Here is a 15,489-nt window from a genome sequence, read left to right on the forward strand (position 1 = left end):
TTTCCGAAGTTTTGCGTTTTGGTATTAACGCCACTTCAGCCGCTAAATCAGAAGATCAAGCATGTTGTGACTAACCTAACACAACCCTTCGATTTTTTTAATTTCAATTTTTGAGAGAAATCCGAAGTTGCACGAACGTGCTAGGGAACCGAAACTATGTGAGTTGTAGGCTACCGCACGTTTCTCAAACAATAAACAAGAAAACGACCAGAGATGTGTGTGTAGCAATACTTTATGATGTAGCACTTCGCATCGGTCAAACACGTCGTGCGAGCATAGAACAAAGAGTAATGTCAGCGAACACCACAATGCAGCGCTTTAGTCGCTACACCAGTTTTGTGCATTAATTTCAACACTAGTCCATTGCAGTCATCTATGGCGCGTATCAAAATAAATAAGATGGCAGTTTGTCGTTTACCGTGCTGGGCAGAAAAGTGTTCGTTCAAATGAATATTTATAGAATATTTAAAAAATTTGAACGAGAAAATTCGTACTAGTGAAATTTTTTTACGTTATGTTATATGGACGTCTGACGGGACCAAAGGCATAGTTCGTAGTAATGAATTGTTCGCTCTAATGAAGTTCGTTAAAACGGTGTTTTACTGTAACTGGCTGGCAAAGTATGGTGGTTGGCTGTATTCGTGTATGGTTAGTAGCTTAGTACCAAAACTAATAATATCAAATAAGTAAATCAATATCAGAATATTACTATATATTATTGATACTTAGTTTTCAGCACATAGGTAGGTACAACACTTGAAATGAATACTCATGATCTGAACAAGTCTGAATAGAAAAATTATGTTCAGATACCCTAACGTTGCACCAGCTTAGAAGTAACCTACCAAATACAGATAGCCAGATATAAATGAACTCGGGCCAAGTTTTGATATTACACTGTCATTACTGAATTCTCAATGGTTAAAACTACCGGTACTAGCTCTCTTTGTGGTGGATCATGTTCTTCGGCCACTCAGGACTTCTGAGTAGATCGGTGAATGGTCGCAGGAACTTGTAGAAAGGGATGCTGTAAGAGAGTTCTAATCAACTACGACTGCCGTAGGCTACGATTCAGTGACTGGATCAGCGATACAAAATGGTCCTGAAAACGTGGAACAAGGAAAGTTCTCACCACGAGATAACAGGAATCAGATGTAGAAGTCGCGATGCTGGAAGCACTCACGAAACGCCTCGTATGTCGTGGTAAGGCGTATACCCTGTATTCTGAGGTAGATGAACTCAGAATTCTCCTATCTGAATACTCTGCTAACACTTTAGTATTTAACTATCGTGGTTGACACAAACTTCTTGTTTCCATTGCGGGAACCAGGTTTTTGGAGACACATCGCAAGGGAAACGTCTTCTGTCGACCATGGCGTCGTGGAATTCCCTCTATCCTTTCTTTTTTTCGTTTTACAACTCTCTCTTCCACTTTCCAGGATTGTTGTAGCAATCAGCGAGCTCGCAACTAGGAGGAAGAATACTAAGCAGTCGTAGTAAAAATCAAATGTACTGTAATCAAACCCTGTGTACAACTCATGTAAAGCTTGCAGAAAAAGGAATTGGAATCCAAAGAATAATAAATGAAGACAATAAATTAATAAACTGTGGCAATTTCCAAAGACTATACATACTGGCTTGCCTTAGCTATCCCTATTAGTGAGGTTGCTGGTACAATTTATAATACAAATGCATATTTAAAAATAATTAATTTACAATAAACATGAAATACTGAATGAAATCAACCTGTAAACGTGTGACCGTTTACAGTGTGAGTGTGTAAAAAATGAATGCCAAAAATGCTAAACCAAAAAATTAGAATGTATCTTTGCCATCAGGATTTTGATACCAGCAATAATTGGTCTACCTATAACAAGGTTTAAAGTTATTTTTTTAAATACTTAATGTTTCAGGCCAATGCAATGAATTCACACCTCGTTTGTGTTTCTTTAGTATTTTAATATTTAATAACCAAATATTTACCCAGGTAACGTCATTCGTATTTAGTGTAGCTATGACAATTTTTTTTTACTCTGTAAGAACCTAAATTGGAACAGAGAACCGAGGTTCTTGATGTAAAACCGAATGCATACCTGCCAACCTATGAAATTCTGAATCAGGAAGATTATTAAACACAAATAAAATTACCAATTTCGACAAAAAAATTACCTATATGGTACAATGCAGACTTGTACTGCTAAAATACAACTAAATTACACAAATCACCCACTATTAACTAAGCTATAGCTACATTAAAAAATATTTGTGTGTTGTTACCTGTTGACTGTGATACTTGAAGATCAGCACAATATTTCACACAAGAATACAACTCACAGAATATATCTTGGCTCCTGATAAGAATTTTGCCAGAAAATTAATACAGTATAACCCCGACCTAACGAACACCGTTATAACGACAAACTCTTTATTACGAACACGCAATATGGTCCCGCCAAAACTGTATTATTTTTTACGTATATTAACCTCTAATTAACGAGCATTTTTTCTTCGCCACATGACGTAACTCCGTTATTACGAATTACTTTTACCATAGGACGAGAACTAAAATAACTTTAAACACGATATAGTGTTTGCAAGCTACATATTTCCTTGTATGTATTATGCTTTCGCGTAATATGTATACATTCGACTTCACAACGTAAATATTGGCTTAGCTTCATAGATAACCATAGTACAGGCTACATACCACATCTATTGAAAAAAGTAAACATCTATGAAAACCTATTCCATAGCTGCGACAATACATTTTAGAAAAACCTCGACAGTAACTATCGATTATAGCCACAGTTGCAGTCTCATCTCTGTTTTGCCAGGTGACGATTACTGCATTTAAGTATGACATCTCTGACTGTTATGAGTTTTTTTTACCGCCCGCTAGTTACATTCGTGTGATGTTTGTGTGCGCGATACACTGCAACGAAATTAACGAAGTGAAATATTAATTTGTTTTGATCGATGGAGGGTAAAAGAAAACGCAATGCAATTTCGCTAGCCACAAAAATGGAAATTCTGCATGCTGTGGATAGTGGTGAAAAAAAATCTGACGTCGCTAAGAAGTATGGAATACCATCATCAACTCTCTCGACTATACTTTCGAACAGAAGTAAAATAGACAGTGCAGTTCTTCTTGGGACAGATAAAAAGAAATATCGACCATGCCAAGATGAAGCGTTAGATACGAAAATGTTCGATTTTTTGATGGAGTCACGATCAGCAAACATACCTATTTCAGGGCCGATTCTGCAGGAGAAGGCACGGTATGAAGCACTGAGAATGGGGATAGAAGGCTTTCAGGCATCTAATGGATGGTTGCACCGATTTAAAAGTCGATGGAGCCTGACAACTTTAAAGGTTTCTGGCGAAGAAGGCTCTGTTGACCCTGCAGTAGAAGAAGCATGGACTTCAAAACTCAATGGAATTACAGCCGGTTATGCACCAAACAACATCTTTAATGCAGATGAGGCTGGTGTGTTCTTTAACCTCCTTCCAGATAAAACCTTGGCACTGAAAGGGGAAACATGTCACGGGGGAAAGAAAAGCAAGGACAGGTTTACAGTTCTTTTGTGTTCAAATTCAGATGGAACAGAAAAGTTGGCACCACTTGTCATTGGTAAATTTGCAAGACCCCGCTGCTTTAAAAATGTGAAGAACCTGCCATGTCCTTACAAATTCAACAAGAAATCATGGATGACCTCATCTATATTTTGTGAGTGGCTTGGAAGCGTAGATGCACGAATGGGTTGTAAGAACAGGAAAATATTAATGTTTCTTGACAACTGCTCTGCACACAGAGTGGAAGGAATACAACTGAGAAATGTAAAAGTGGTTTACTTCCCACCAAACACCACTAGCAAGCTCCAGCCAATGGATCAAGGTGTGATATCGCAGGTAAAGAGGATTTTCCGTCGCCAACTTGTGCAGTACCTCATCAGAAAAATGGAATGTCAAGATACAGAAAACATGAAGTGGAACATACTACAGGCAATGCAACGCATATGTATGGCATGGAGCAGCATTGAAGCAACTTCCATTGCCAAATGCTTCCAGAGAGCAGGCTTTCAAGTTAGCCCTAACGAAATAGATGATGAAACACTTGAACATGTTGATGAGGATGAGTGGAAGCATGTTACCAACAATGCAGCAGGTGCTACATTTGAAGATTTTGTTGAGGTTGACAGTGCAGTCATCACAAGCTCATCTTCCACAGATGAAACTCAACCAACATGCAAGGATAATGAACAAGATGAAGAAGGTGAAGAGATTGAAGCTGAAGTGACCAGACCATCAAGAAAAGATGTGTATTCTGCTCTTGACGTACTCGAAAGATTCCTTTTGACGTCAGATTGTTCGAACAATCAGTCAAGCTTGAAATCACTACGCCAGGTAGAGTGTGCAGTTGTACAAGAAATGAAAATCAGCAGCTGTAAGCAAACTTCAATTCGGGACTACTTTTCAGAAAAGTAGATGTATATTTTCTGCATTGTACAGTAACCTGTACAGAATTACATATTAATGGGTCAGTGCCGATTGTCCTTATTAATCAAATCAATTAATTTTCTGTTTTTATTGTGAAATGTTGATATTATTTGCTAGGGCCTAATTGTAAGTTATTCTCTTGCAATTGTGCCATGTTATTATTTTTTATGATTGATGTGTACAGTATGTAGGCTATTGTGTTTGTCTTGGATCGTTTACTGTATTTCAAAATTCCTATTATCGATACCTTATTAAATTTGTCAAAAAACAAACTTTTTCGAGATTTTGGATAAAAAAAATGACCCCTTTATAAAGAACTCCTTTATAACAAACATGCCAAAATTTAATCCCTTCAATTGTGTTATAAAGAGGTTTTACTGTATACGTATAACATAGTCAAACAATGTAGATTATAAGAAAAAAAAAAATTAATTAATGCTTAACTAATTTGGAACACTAGAGCACTGTGGCTTTAAAGAAGCAACTGTTGCCTTCTTTGCTCTCTTTAAGAACTCAGAACTAAAATTTTGTTCATAACACAAATTTGATTTTCTTATCTTCAATATTGCAAGGGATTCTAAAGTGTCACTGGACATGGAGGATCTGAACTGTGTTCTGTTCTTTTTCACCAAACTGAAAATCCTTTCACATTCCGCATTGCTGTGTGGAATGGAAAGTATTGACAGCATTATTCTACAAATTTTATCATATTTCAAAATACCGTCAACTCCACGAATTTTGGCTAACTTAGCCCACTTCACATCTTCACTATCTTCACTCTCTTCCGTGGCAACAATGCCCGAAATATCATCAATCTGAAGAGCTGAGAATTGTTTTGTCACTTTATCCATAGCTGCATCTCTTGATTCGCCTTCTTCTTGAACAGGAAGAATAAAAGGAAACAAATCCACAAAATAGTGAACGGATGAAAAGCTGGAATCCTGAATATTTTTCATTCTTGCCACTTCTGCATTTTTCAACACTGCATTTCTGATGGGGAATTTATCAACAATGTAGTCACAAGCTGTAACAAAGTAGTTCCTAACAGCTGGAAGAAAAAAAAAAAACCTGCTTTTCCTTTTCATCAAGTGTTCGTGCAATTATAGATGCTTGACATCCAATAACTAAATCCACGTCATCTTTTTGGTTCTGGACACTATGGTAGTCAAGTTCAAGTAATGAGCAACTATTTACAGTTCTTGGTTTTACAAAGTTTGAAATCAATTCTCTTAAAAAATCATTACAACAGTTCTCTTAAAATGTGAATATGAGGTGGTGATGATTGAAGAATGACATTCAGTTTTTCAAATGATGGCACAACATTTATGAGAAATGCACAGTGCTTTATTGAGATCAGAAGAAAGAAACATAAATAGTTTTTCTTCTTGATTCATAAAAGGACTTTCATTCTTTTTTATGACTGGTAAAGGAAACAGAACTTGATTTCACCTCTGCCTTAAAAAAGCTAAGTAATGGTTGCCATTGCTCAAAAACCCTCAACAAACTTCTTCTAAGAGAAAGCCATCTTGAACACACATGTTTCAGAATTTTCTTGGCTTCTGTAACTTCTTGGCTTCTTGAAACTTGTGTAACCTTTCTTTTCTCTTGTAACTCTTCTCCAAATAATAAAAAATGTCTACAAGAATGTCATCGACTTTTACTGGCAGAGAAGATGCAGCTTTTTCTGCAGCTAAGTTTATTAGATGACAAACACAGCCAATCTCAATAAGCCCAGGGTGTTTTTCCTTCAACACTGCTGCGACACCATTTTTATGCCCTATCATAACAGCTGCATTGTCTGAGCAAAATGCAATGCAGTGTTCAATGGGAATACCATTACATTCAAATTGGGAAAGCTCTAAATTACCAATATTCCGTCCGGTGCAGTCACCTTCCAAAACAGGAATGGAAATTAAATTTACAATTTTATGCTGTGATTCATCATAAAACGTAACTACAATAGGATACAACTTAAACTAGTATCGTTGCTACCATCAGTTGCGACTGAAAACGGCCCACTCTTTAAGTACTGCACTACTTCGGATTTTGCACCCGAAGCCATCTCTTTCATAATAGCAGAAGTTTTGGTACGCCCACATCCATATTTCTTGGCAATTTCCGAGTCTGGGAACATTTTTTTGACAACCGCACCTGCATGATCTGCGGCCGCTAGAGGAATGTTATGCTCTATCAAAAACAAAGTAAATAAACACTCAGCTCGCATAATGTCTAGATCTGCACCCCCAGATTTAACAAAGAACCTTGAAAGTTTGTGATTATCTTCTTGGCATTTTACATTGGAAAAATACTTTGCACTTTTGATGTGCACGCTGATGTCACTTTTACCGCCATGCGATATGTTGATGTCACATCTGCATATCTTACAAAAGCCAAACCTTTCCCCTTTATCAGAATTTAAAATGCATGGAAACTCTGGACTATACGTATCACGGAATGTTTGGTAATAATATTGTTTTTTCGTACTCATCTTTGAAAACATAATGCAGACAGTTTGTGCTTCGTAACCTGTCACAAACACCTAAACGAGGCAACGGCAATAGCCCGTAGCAAAGTAAACAAATTCGTAAACAGTTGTTTCACGTTGCACTTGTTGACCACAGCATATTTTGCCAGTTTAAATGTATTCGAAATTCAAATTTTAATACGTAATAGCAGCTCGTAAATTATAAATCAAAATCACCTATCTGAACTAACCGTCTAACAAACAAGTGACGACGTACTCTCTGTAGAACTGTGTAATCGAGGAGAGAGAGAAAGAAAAAAAGAAAAAAAAGAAGAAAAAAAAAAACAATCAATAGTCATGAGCACAACACGCGATACATTGATCGAGATGAATGTTGAATCGATTTGGAAGACACAGACTTCTTTTTACCGCGAAGCTATTTTAATTACAAAAATAGGAATAATTCAGACAATTTCGGAAAATCGTAAAGAGCAGTTATAATTCGGAAGGCTTCCGGAAAATCGGAAAGATTGGCAGGTATGCGAATGACCAATAAAAACCATAACCGCACAGCCTTAGTTAATTCTAGTGGTGCACCGATATGACTTTACCGATTACCGATTCTGAGACCAATAATCGGCAGATACCGATTCAGTTACCGATTATAATGAACAAATTTGTTTAAGTGTAATAATGCACAGAAATTTTTTTATTCCCATGTGAATTTAATAACAAGATTAGGTAAAATTGAGAATACAGTTATAATAACAGTATAAAAATATATTAAATACACTATTAAGTCATTGCAAAGTGTAAATTAAATTAACTTCTATTTATATTTGTTATTGTAAACAACTTGAACTACAGTTTAATAATTTTAATTTACAATGGGTAAGTTTTTGTTGCGGAAAACTAGCATTATTATCGACTATCACATAAGGTTGCATCGAGAAATTATCGTTTCATAACGTAAACATGTTGCTTTATTTTGTTCACTTGAGTTTATAGAAAAATGTTTCCACACTTCACTTTTTTTTCTCCCTACTCGCCATCTCACTATAATTATATATAAATGACTCAAAACCAATTCTGGGACATGTGATTTTATTTATGTTGACTGAATAATATAAAATTATAAATACTTTTACACTTTTCACGTCACATACAAATAACACAACAACGGATAATGTTACCAAAGATACCCATAATGAGTTTGTAAAACCCAGTGATAAACTCTAGAAGGTATCGGGACCACGATTTTGAACCGCTACTACGACTCGAAAAGATCGATTGTCATAGAATCCACTGCAACTGCTTGTGGTATTTTGATTGCGTGCCATCTATTTTACGTCTCTGGCTATAGGTGATGTACAAGGCCACTAAACAAAAGACAGAACAAAAGACAAAACGTAAATAAACGTGTAGGAAAAACGTATTTTTTTATTGTTTGAGGCAATGAGATTTATTAAATTTAACGAAATATCTGTAATCATATGACGGAGTTAGATGAATTTTGTAAAATATACAAATATTACCGTATTTCGTCCTTAAATGTGTAACAAAATATTACACGGTAAAAACCTACTTAATTACGCCGGGACTTTGATAATCGGCAAAGTAATCGTTAAGATAATCGCTGATTACGATTAATCGGAAAGTACTCATAATCGCTGATTACGATTCATCGGTATCCGCATCGGTGCACCACTAGTTAATTCTGTATTATTTTTCACATTTGTTTGGAAGTTTTACAGGAAATTAACATTATCTCCACTTAGGGTGTAAAGAAAAACTTATATACCAGGTATTAATATAAAATATCAAGAAGCGTCTCTTGTAAAAACAGCAGTCATCCCAATTTTTTAACTTAATAACCAAAGATATATGGTGTATACACAAGCAAACAGAGCATGGACAAATATTAAAGTATCGTGTTTGAGGTGTTTATAAATAATATCAGTATGTGCTGTAGTGGAATAAAGCACTACATTTGAGATAATGGAAATACTTAGATTTTAAAATTTGGTTCTGTGTTACAATATTTGATCTATCAAGTGACATTTTCAGAAATAACTATAAACTCCTGGGAACAGATGTATTTTGCACCAAACTTTGTAACCACAAACAAGTTTAAATTTTGTGAAAAATTTAAAAACAGAATTCATCGTTCTTCGTGAATTTTGGGACTCACTATTTTTTGGGGTTCCTACTCATCACTAGTTTTTTAAAAGAAAATATTCATACAGCTTAAATTTCACTTACTGTCCCCACACACTACTTATAAATCGTAACTGAACAGTCAGAACTGCCATGTATGAGCAAGGACGGTGGACTGATTAGCCAGAACTGATGGCTTCCCATCAAATCAGACAGTGGGCCCAAGAGCCCTCAGTCTGAACTGCCGTGTGTGGGCACAGCATCTCGTCAGTCCAAACTATCAGTCCCTCATCTGAGTGTCCAGACAGTCATGTTTGTTTCAACTGTAAATGCACCATACAAAGTTTCTTTCATATTTATGATGAAGCACACATCCAACAGCAACCACACGACTGAACGTGTGTGGGAAATCTTCAGTCCAGTCCAAACTTTCATTTACTACCTCCAAGTGCACAAGTTACATTGTAACACCTGGAACAAGAAGGATGGAGCCGTGCTACACAAGTGGGTTTCAGAACACACCCTTTTCTGAAAAAGTGCTTATAAACTTTTAAACTGGGGGAAGAAAAAAAAAGGGGGGGAGGAGGGAAGGGTCCCATCTGCTTTATATTAAGGAATTTTTTTTGATGGGTTGATTTTGTTTTGCCGTCGGTATGGTTTCGAAATCGACCAAACGGTCGTTGAGTTAGGCAGATGGATGCCTTCCTGTGACCACCGCCCGAGGTAGGACGTTCACTGCATCCAAAGGACATTGTTTTCCATCTCTTATCTATTTGCATACCACGTTCTTTTAATAGTAATATTATAAGAGCCCACTTTATTACACAGTTAAATAGCATGTCCTAAGCACAGAGCAGGCCAGACCCTGTGGTCGGATGATGTTGGAGGAAATTAAAGTCTTGCACCCACACGAGTCATGTTGAAGCCCTGTCACCTAGTCTCCGCCGGGTTGGCATGCTCTTCCACATGGCAGAGCCCTAGAGAATAGATTGACGATGTTATTAATAACCACTTCGAGACCCAGTAAGTTTAAGAACTTACCTCTGGCACCGGCCCGAACCCCTCTGCCGCCACCCCGAGCTGCGCGACTACTGGAGAAGTTGCTTGTCCCTAGCCGAGTGCTGCGCACCATCGATGGGATTTCCGACATGGCCATTTGAATGTTCATGGCACGGCCTGAAGCAAAGCACACTGTATAAAATACAGACCACAAGCTAAGATAGCTCATGTTACAAAGCAATTAGTGAACTCATTCTGAATAGGGGGAGAGGAAAATTCACAAACACACACAACTGAAAGTAGTAAATCTACTAGGGATGGGTGAGATTGAGAATTTTGGTTTGGCAAAATTTTCAGATGGGAGGGAAAAAAAATATTAGGGGTAATGGAACAGAATCGGGAAAAGTTTTATGTTTAAAAATTCCCAAATTTCTACATTCTAATAAATGAAATATTTAGATTGTTTTATTATGTAGACCCTAATCAAGAGATAACATGTTAATAGCAACAAGTAAATTTTTCCAACTACACAATACCACGAAATAATGTGAAATCTGGTAAGTTTTACAATTTAATGAAATCAGCTTATATTTACACTTTAAATCTTAGTTATTTACTATTTTGGTTAATGGCATCCATGTAACTTGCTCAGCAATATTACATACAATTATAGTGAACATCCTCTTGAATATAGCACTTTTGTTTGTGAATCATAATGTTTCTAGTGTCATAGAGTAATACAGTCAGTAAGCTACTACGTCTGCATAAACATGGTGCTCAATTGATAGTGTCTATTGATTTATACATAATTTCAACTACCATGTTCAGTTAATGTCTATAGCTAGGATCTAAAAAATTTAATATCGTAATATATTTAGGAATCTGAGAAATCACAAAAAATTATGTTCTCACAGAATTATTATTATTTCCCCACGAATATTGATATACTATTATGAAAGAAAAGTAGCTGAATTTTAAACTAATTCTAAATCTTAAAATAAATTAAAATTTTTTTTCATTGCTAGGTAACAAAATATTTATTTCAAAACAAGAAAGTGTATATATATATATATATATATATATATATATATATATATATATATATATATATATATATATATATATATGGTATTTCATTTAATACATCAGTTATGAAATAGGTTGAATAAAATGTATGTGCTTATAAGACCGATGGCAGTAGTCATTTAGTCCTTACACTGTAAAATAATAATAAAAAAGAAACAAAATACTGTACATAAGTATGCCCCATAATGCTAGGTGTGTTTATTTGTCATCTCTTTAGAAACCGGAAAAATTGGCTTAAAAAAATTGCAAATAAATTATGCACATCTGTTTTCCAACCTCTAAAACAACGGATCATCTGTAACAAACATCAGTACAAACTCACCATCAAGTGGAACACCGTTATACTGCTTCATTGCTTTGATGGCATCCGCACGTCGCTCGAAAATAACGTCTGCAGAGCCGAGGGAACGACCCGATCTGTCGTAGTGGACAGCAGCAGACTTCAGCGTTCCAAACTCAGCAAACAATTCCTGGCAAGAGAATAAAACCACTCACTGAAAAAGCACTAACCTTCCTTGAGGGCAATATTACAGTCAGTGTCAAGTTAAAATAATAATGATAATAATAAAAAAATAATTTACATTTAGACTAAAGTAGAATCGAGAGATTTACGATCTGAAGCCCTGGAAACAAAGAAGTAAAATTGTATATTAATTAATAAAAAAAAGAGGATTATGTATGAGTTCAGTTAGATAAATATACCAGATGCCTTAACTGCACCACTTGAATATGCTACAATATCTGTAATGAAATTTTTACCACTTAACTGAGCTGACATAAACAAAATCATACTCAGGACTTCTAAATAGGAACCAAAGAAGAGGCTACAACACTTTTCATTGTTGAGGTGTTAACGGTTTCTTGTAACACATATATTAAAATTTTATGAGTGTACATGGCAAAGACTTTACCATTGTAATATTATTTAGTAGAAAAAAAAAACAGAAAAACAGTGCCTAACTTGAAATTCCACACCATCATTGTACAACTCCACTTGTTGGTTACCTGAATGTCCGAGTCGGACACCCCAAAATCCAGGTTGGACACAAGCAGCTTGGCCGGGCCGCCGGACACCGCGCCCAGACCATAGCTGCCGAGCCGGCCCTTCCTTGCACTCGCTCCGTCAAACATGTCATGTTGCCACTTGCTGTTGATGTCCCCCTGCAACGATGCACTCAGCTCAGTGTCACGTGCACGGCAGTGCAAGGTGGACCCCTTGAAGGGACACACCTACACCAACATCAATGCATGTCTTTACATTTCAAAAATAACTGCATAAGAATACGCTCCCCCTTTTAAATAAAAACACATTACGTAGTATTAATACTGTGCTGTACGTGTAAACTGGTTTAATAAAGATAAATTTTTATGTCAGCAAGTATAAAATTCAGCTAATCTACGGACTTTTGAAAATTAATTCAGTACTAAGTTGTGAAAGTTTGAAATGAAAATGCCATCAATGTGATTTCACCAAGATTATAATTTAGCCAATGTGCTGAGGACATCACAGCAATTAACAGTAATAAGCAACACAGAACAAGCTGTGACACTATGATTGGCCTATTAACACTCTGGTTAAAAAATGTTTACCACAAGTTTCAAAGAAAATGAAAGTCAGGTGAAGAACACCATATTAAAATTATCTGGTATATTATAATTCTAGACAAATACAATAAATTGTATACCAAAATGATTAAGTATCAAAAGCTTAAATAAATTCCTCACATATACCATCTGTTAAATTTTACAATGGAAAAATAAACATTTCAGCCATTTGTGTATACATATATAGCACTGCCAACATCCAAGCACAACTATCAGCATTACATCCATGCATACAATAAAAAATGCATAAAACAAATGTGATAAAGTTTACATCAAATACTACCACGTACAAAATAATAAACACACACGTATGTACAGTAATGAGCTAATTCATCCACTAAACTATTTTAAAATCACACATTTGCAAACTATATAATATTGAAAAAACTTAAGTACAGGATTAATATTGATGTTAAAGTACTTTACAGTTACACCAGCGATACTTATTGTAAAGAACGCTCACACACACAATTTTGACACAGGTCTTTATGTTCCTGTGTTTTCGTAGTACGTATACAAAAAGTATTCAATAGCCCGGTGGCAAGCATTCACCCACCCTATTTTTTGCTCACTCTTCTCCTGAATTGTGTCACACTCCTTGCCATCACAAACTCCTCATCCAGCACATTCCATTCACCTTTCGTTCTCACTAACATAAAGTTTTTCACTATATTCATTCTTCTTCTCTCCTTAAAAATTTTCCCTAGAGTTCTCCCTCATACTTCTAGGTGACGCATTGAATTTTGCAGTCTTTCCAGGGAATTCTTAGATTACAGCCTTCATATATTGTGTGTTTGTTATGGCTGGTGTTTCATGTATCAAAGTTTATCCCTGGATCCTGAAGGCTTGATCCTGTGGTACACGATGATTGATGTTTTAGTTCAGTATGTCGGAAGATTCTGCATATAAAAGAAATAGCAAAATAAGAAAGAATTATGATTGTTGGTTGAATTTTTTTTTTATTTGACTTACGATCATAATTCATTATTGTATAACAATATTTTTTTATATATAGGATCATGCCATCAGAATTTTTCGATGTATGGAATTCAAACAGCAAGCATCTAGTACTTACCACAGGATCAAGCCTTCAGGATCCAGGGATGAACGTTATAAAGGTTGGACTTGTGAACTTTATATAACAAGATGGAGGAACTAAATTAATATGTCATATTTTATAATTTCACTTCAGTGTACATGTCTTTATTTCTCTATGAACCATAAGTCAATAATTTTGTAGTTATATCATTTTAATGTAAAACTTCTTTGCTCAAGGAATGAGATATTTTGTTTAACCAATAAGGATGGTATTTTCAAATTTCATGTTTAATATTATATGACTAAAAGTTTGTAAAACAATCTGGTATTGGTCGAAGACGGTAGAACAAAAACTATTGCTGGAAAATAAGTTTTTTTTTTGGAATTTTTAAGAGAGAAAACGAATATGGAGAATTGAGATAGGAACTTTCGTAGAAGCAAGACGTGAAATTATATTACTGAAGAAGTTGGAATTATGACATTTTGAATACTTTGAAGAATAGCAGAAAATAATAGAAGAAATTGATAATATTGATAATTTGGAAATATTTATTGAACTGAAGAGGAATTAGTATTTATACAAAGATTATAAGAAACATTGAGGCGTTCCCAGGATGAAGAATATGAATCACAGCTACGAAGATTGGAAGAAATATTGAGGCGTTCCCAGGACGAAGAAAGAAATATACTGAATAATCGACAGTACGAGACCATCCGGAATCAACGAGAGGCGTTTCCAGGACGAAGACTTGGAATCAACGAGAGGCGTTCCCAGGACGAAGACGAAGAATTGTTAAGAGGCGTTACCAGGACGAAGTCGTAGAAAGGCGGAGGGGCGTTTCCAGGACGAAGACACGGAACAGCGGAGAGGCGTTTCAAGGATGAAGGCGCGGAATATTCGTTGCTGAGTTCCCGTATAACGAAGAGAGAAACCGTAATGCATAGTTCTATCACACTGAACTATTCCTACGGGTCGGTCATATATTTTTAAAGGAATCTAGCAAAACTTACTAGCTTTACAAAACCAACACACCTGAATAGTTAAAATCACGTAAAATCAGTTTAAATACTCATTTCGCCAATACCAGAATGCTTAATTCTATGACAACTTGAGTTAATGTTTAAATGTTGTATGTCATCTAATCTAACGAACTAACGAATTTTTCCACGACATACCCAGCTCTACCTACTGAATAGTCAGGATAATGAAAATTAATTCATTTTGCATAGTAACCATTCACTGATTGAAGACTTGCAATAAAACAGGTTCAGTGAGGTTGATACTATTTTACTGGTATGAAACAAATTATGAATATCTGTTGGTAATTATTGAATGTCACTGAAAATTGATAACTGTTATTTTCCGATCACGTTGCGAATATTGTGTCATTCATAATCAAGTCGACATATTTAAATACTTTTAAAGTTTACTCATAATTACAACTTCTTAGAAGTTGTTGGCGCCCACAAATTAATATAAAATGATTTGTTCTTTTGCTTTTATTCTATAAATCCATTAGAATGAGTCTAAGTACACTCGAGTTATTCAAAGTCAAATCGATTTATACTAAGCAATAAATGTTTTCACCAAGAAGACCCATTTAACGTCAATATATGAAACGGAAGAATTAGCTTATTTTTAA

The 15,489-nt window shown here is 35.5% G+C and overlaps 1 protein-coding gene across 1 annotated transcript in view; it reads right to left on the reverse strand.

The window, feature by feature from the left end:
* The window catches only part of LOC134530568 (THO complex subunit 4), a 36,773-nt gene that overhangs the window by 19,665 nt on the left and 1,619 nt on the right, over nucleotides 1–15,489 (reverse strand). The window contains exons 2-4 of the mRNA XM_063365518.1: nucleotides 12,209–12,364; nucleotides 11,526–11,673; nucleotides 10,160–10,294 (exon numbers count right to left, since the gene is read on the reverse strand). Of these exons, the coding sequence (XP_063221588.1) occupies nucleotides 10,160–10,294; nucleotides 11,526–11,673; nucleotides 12,209–12,364 (439 nt within the window). The remainder of the gene's footprint in view (nucleotides 1–10,159; nucleotides 10,295–11,525; nucleotides 11,674–12,208; nucleotides 12,365–15,489) is intronic.

The sequence above is a fragment of the Bacillus rossius genome, chromosome 3 (genome assembly GCF_032445375.1).
Source record: "Bacillus rossius redtenbacheri isolate Brsri chromosome 3, Brsri_v3, whole genome shotgun sequence".
NCBI classification, from domain to species: domain Eukaryota; kingdom Metazoa; phylum Arthropoda; class Insecta; order Phasmatodea; family Bacillidae; genus Bacillus; species Bacillus rossius.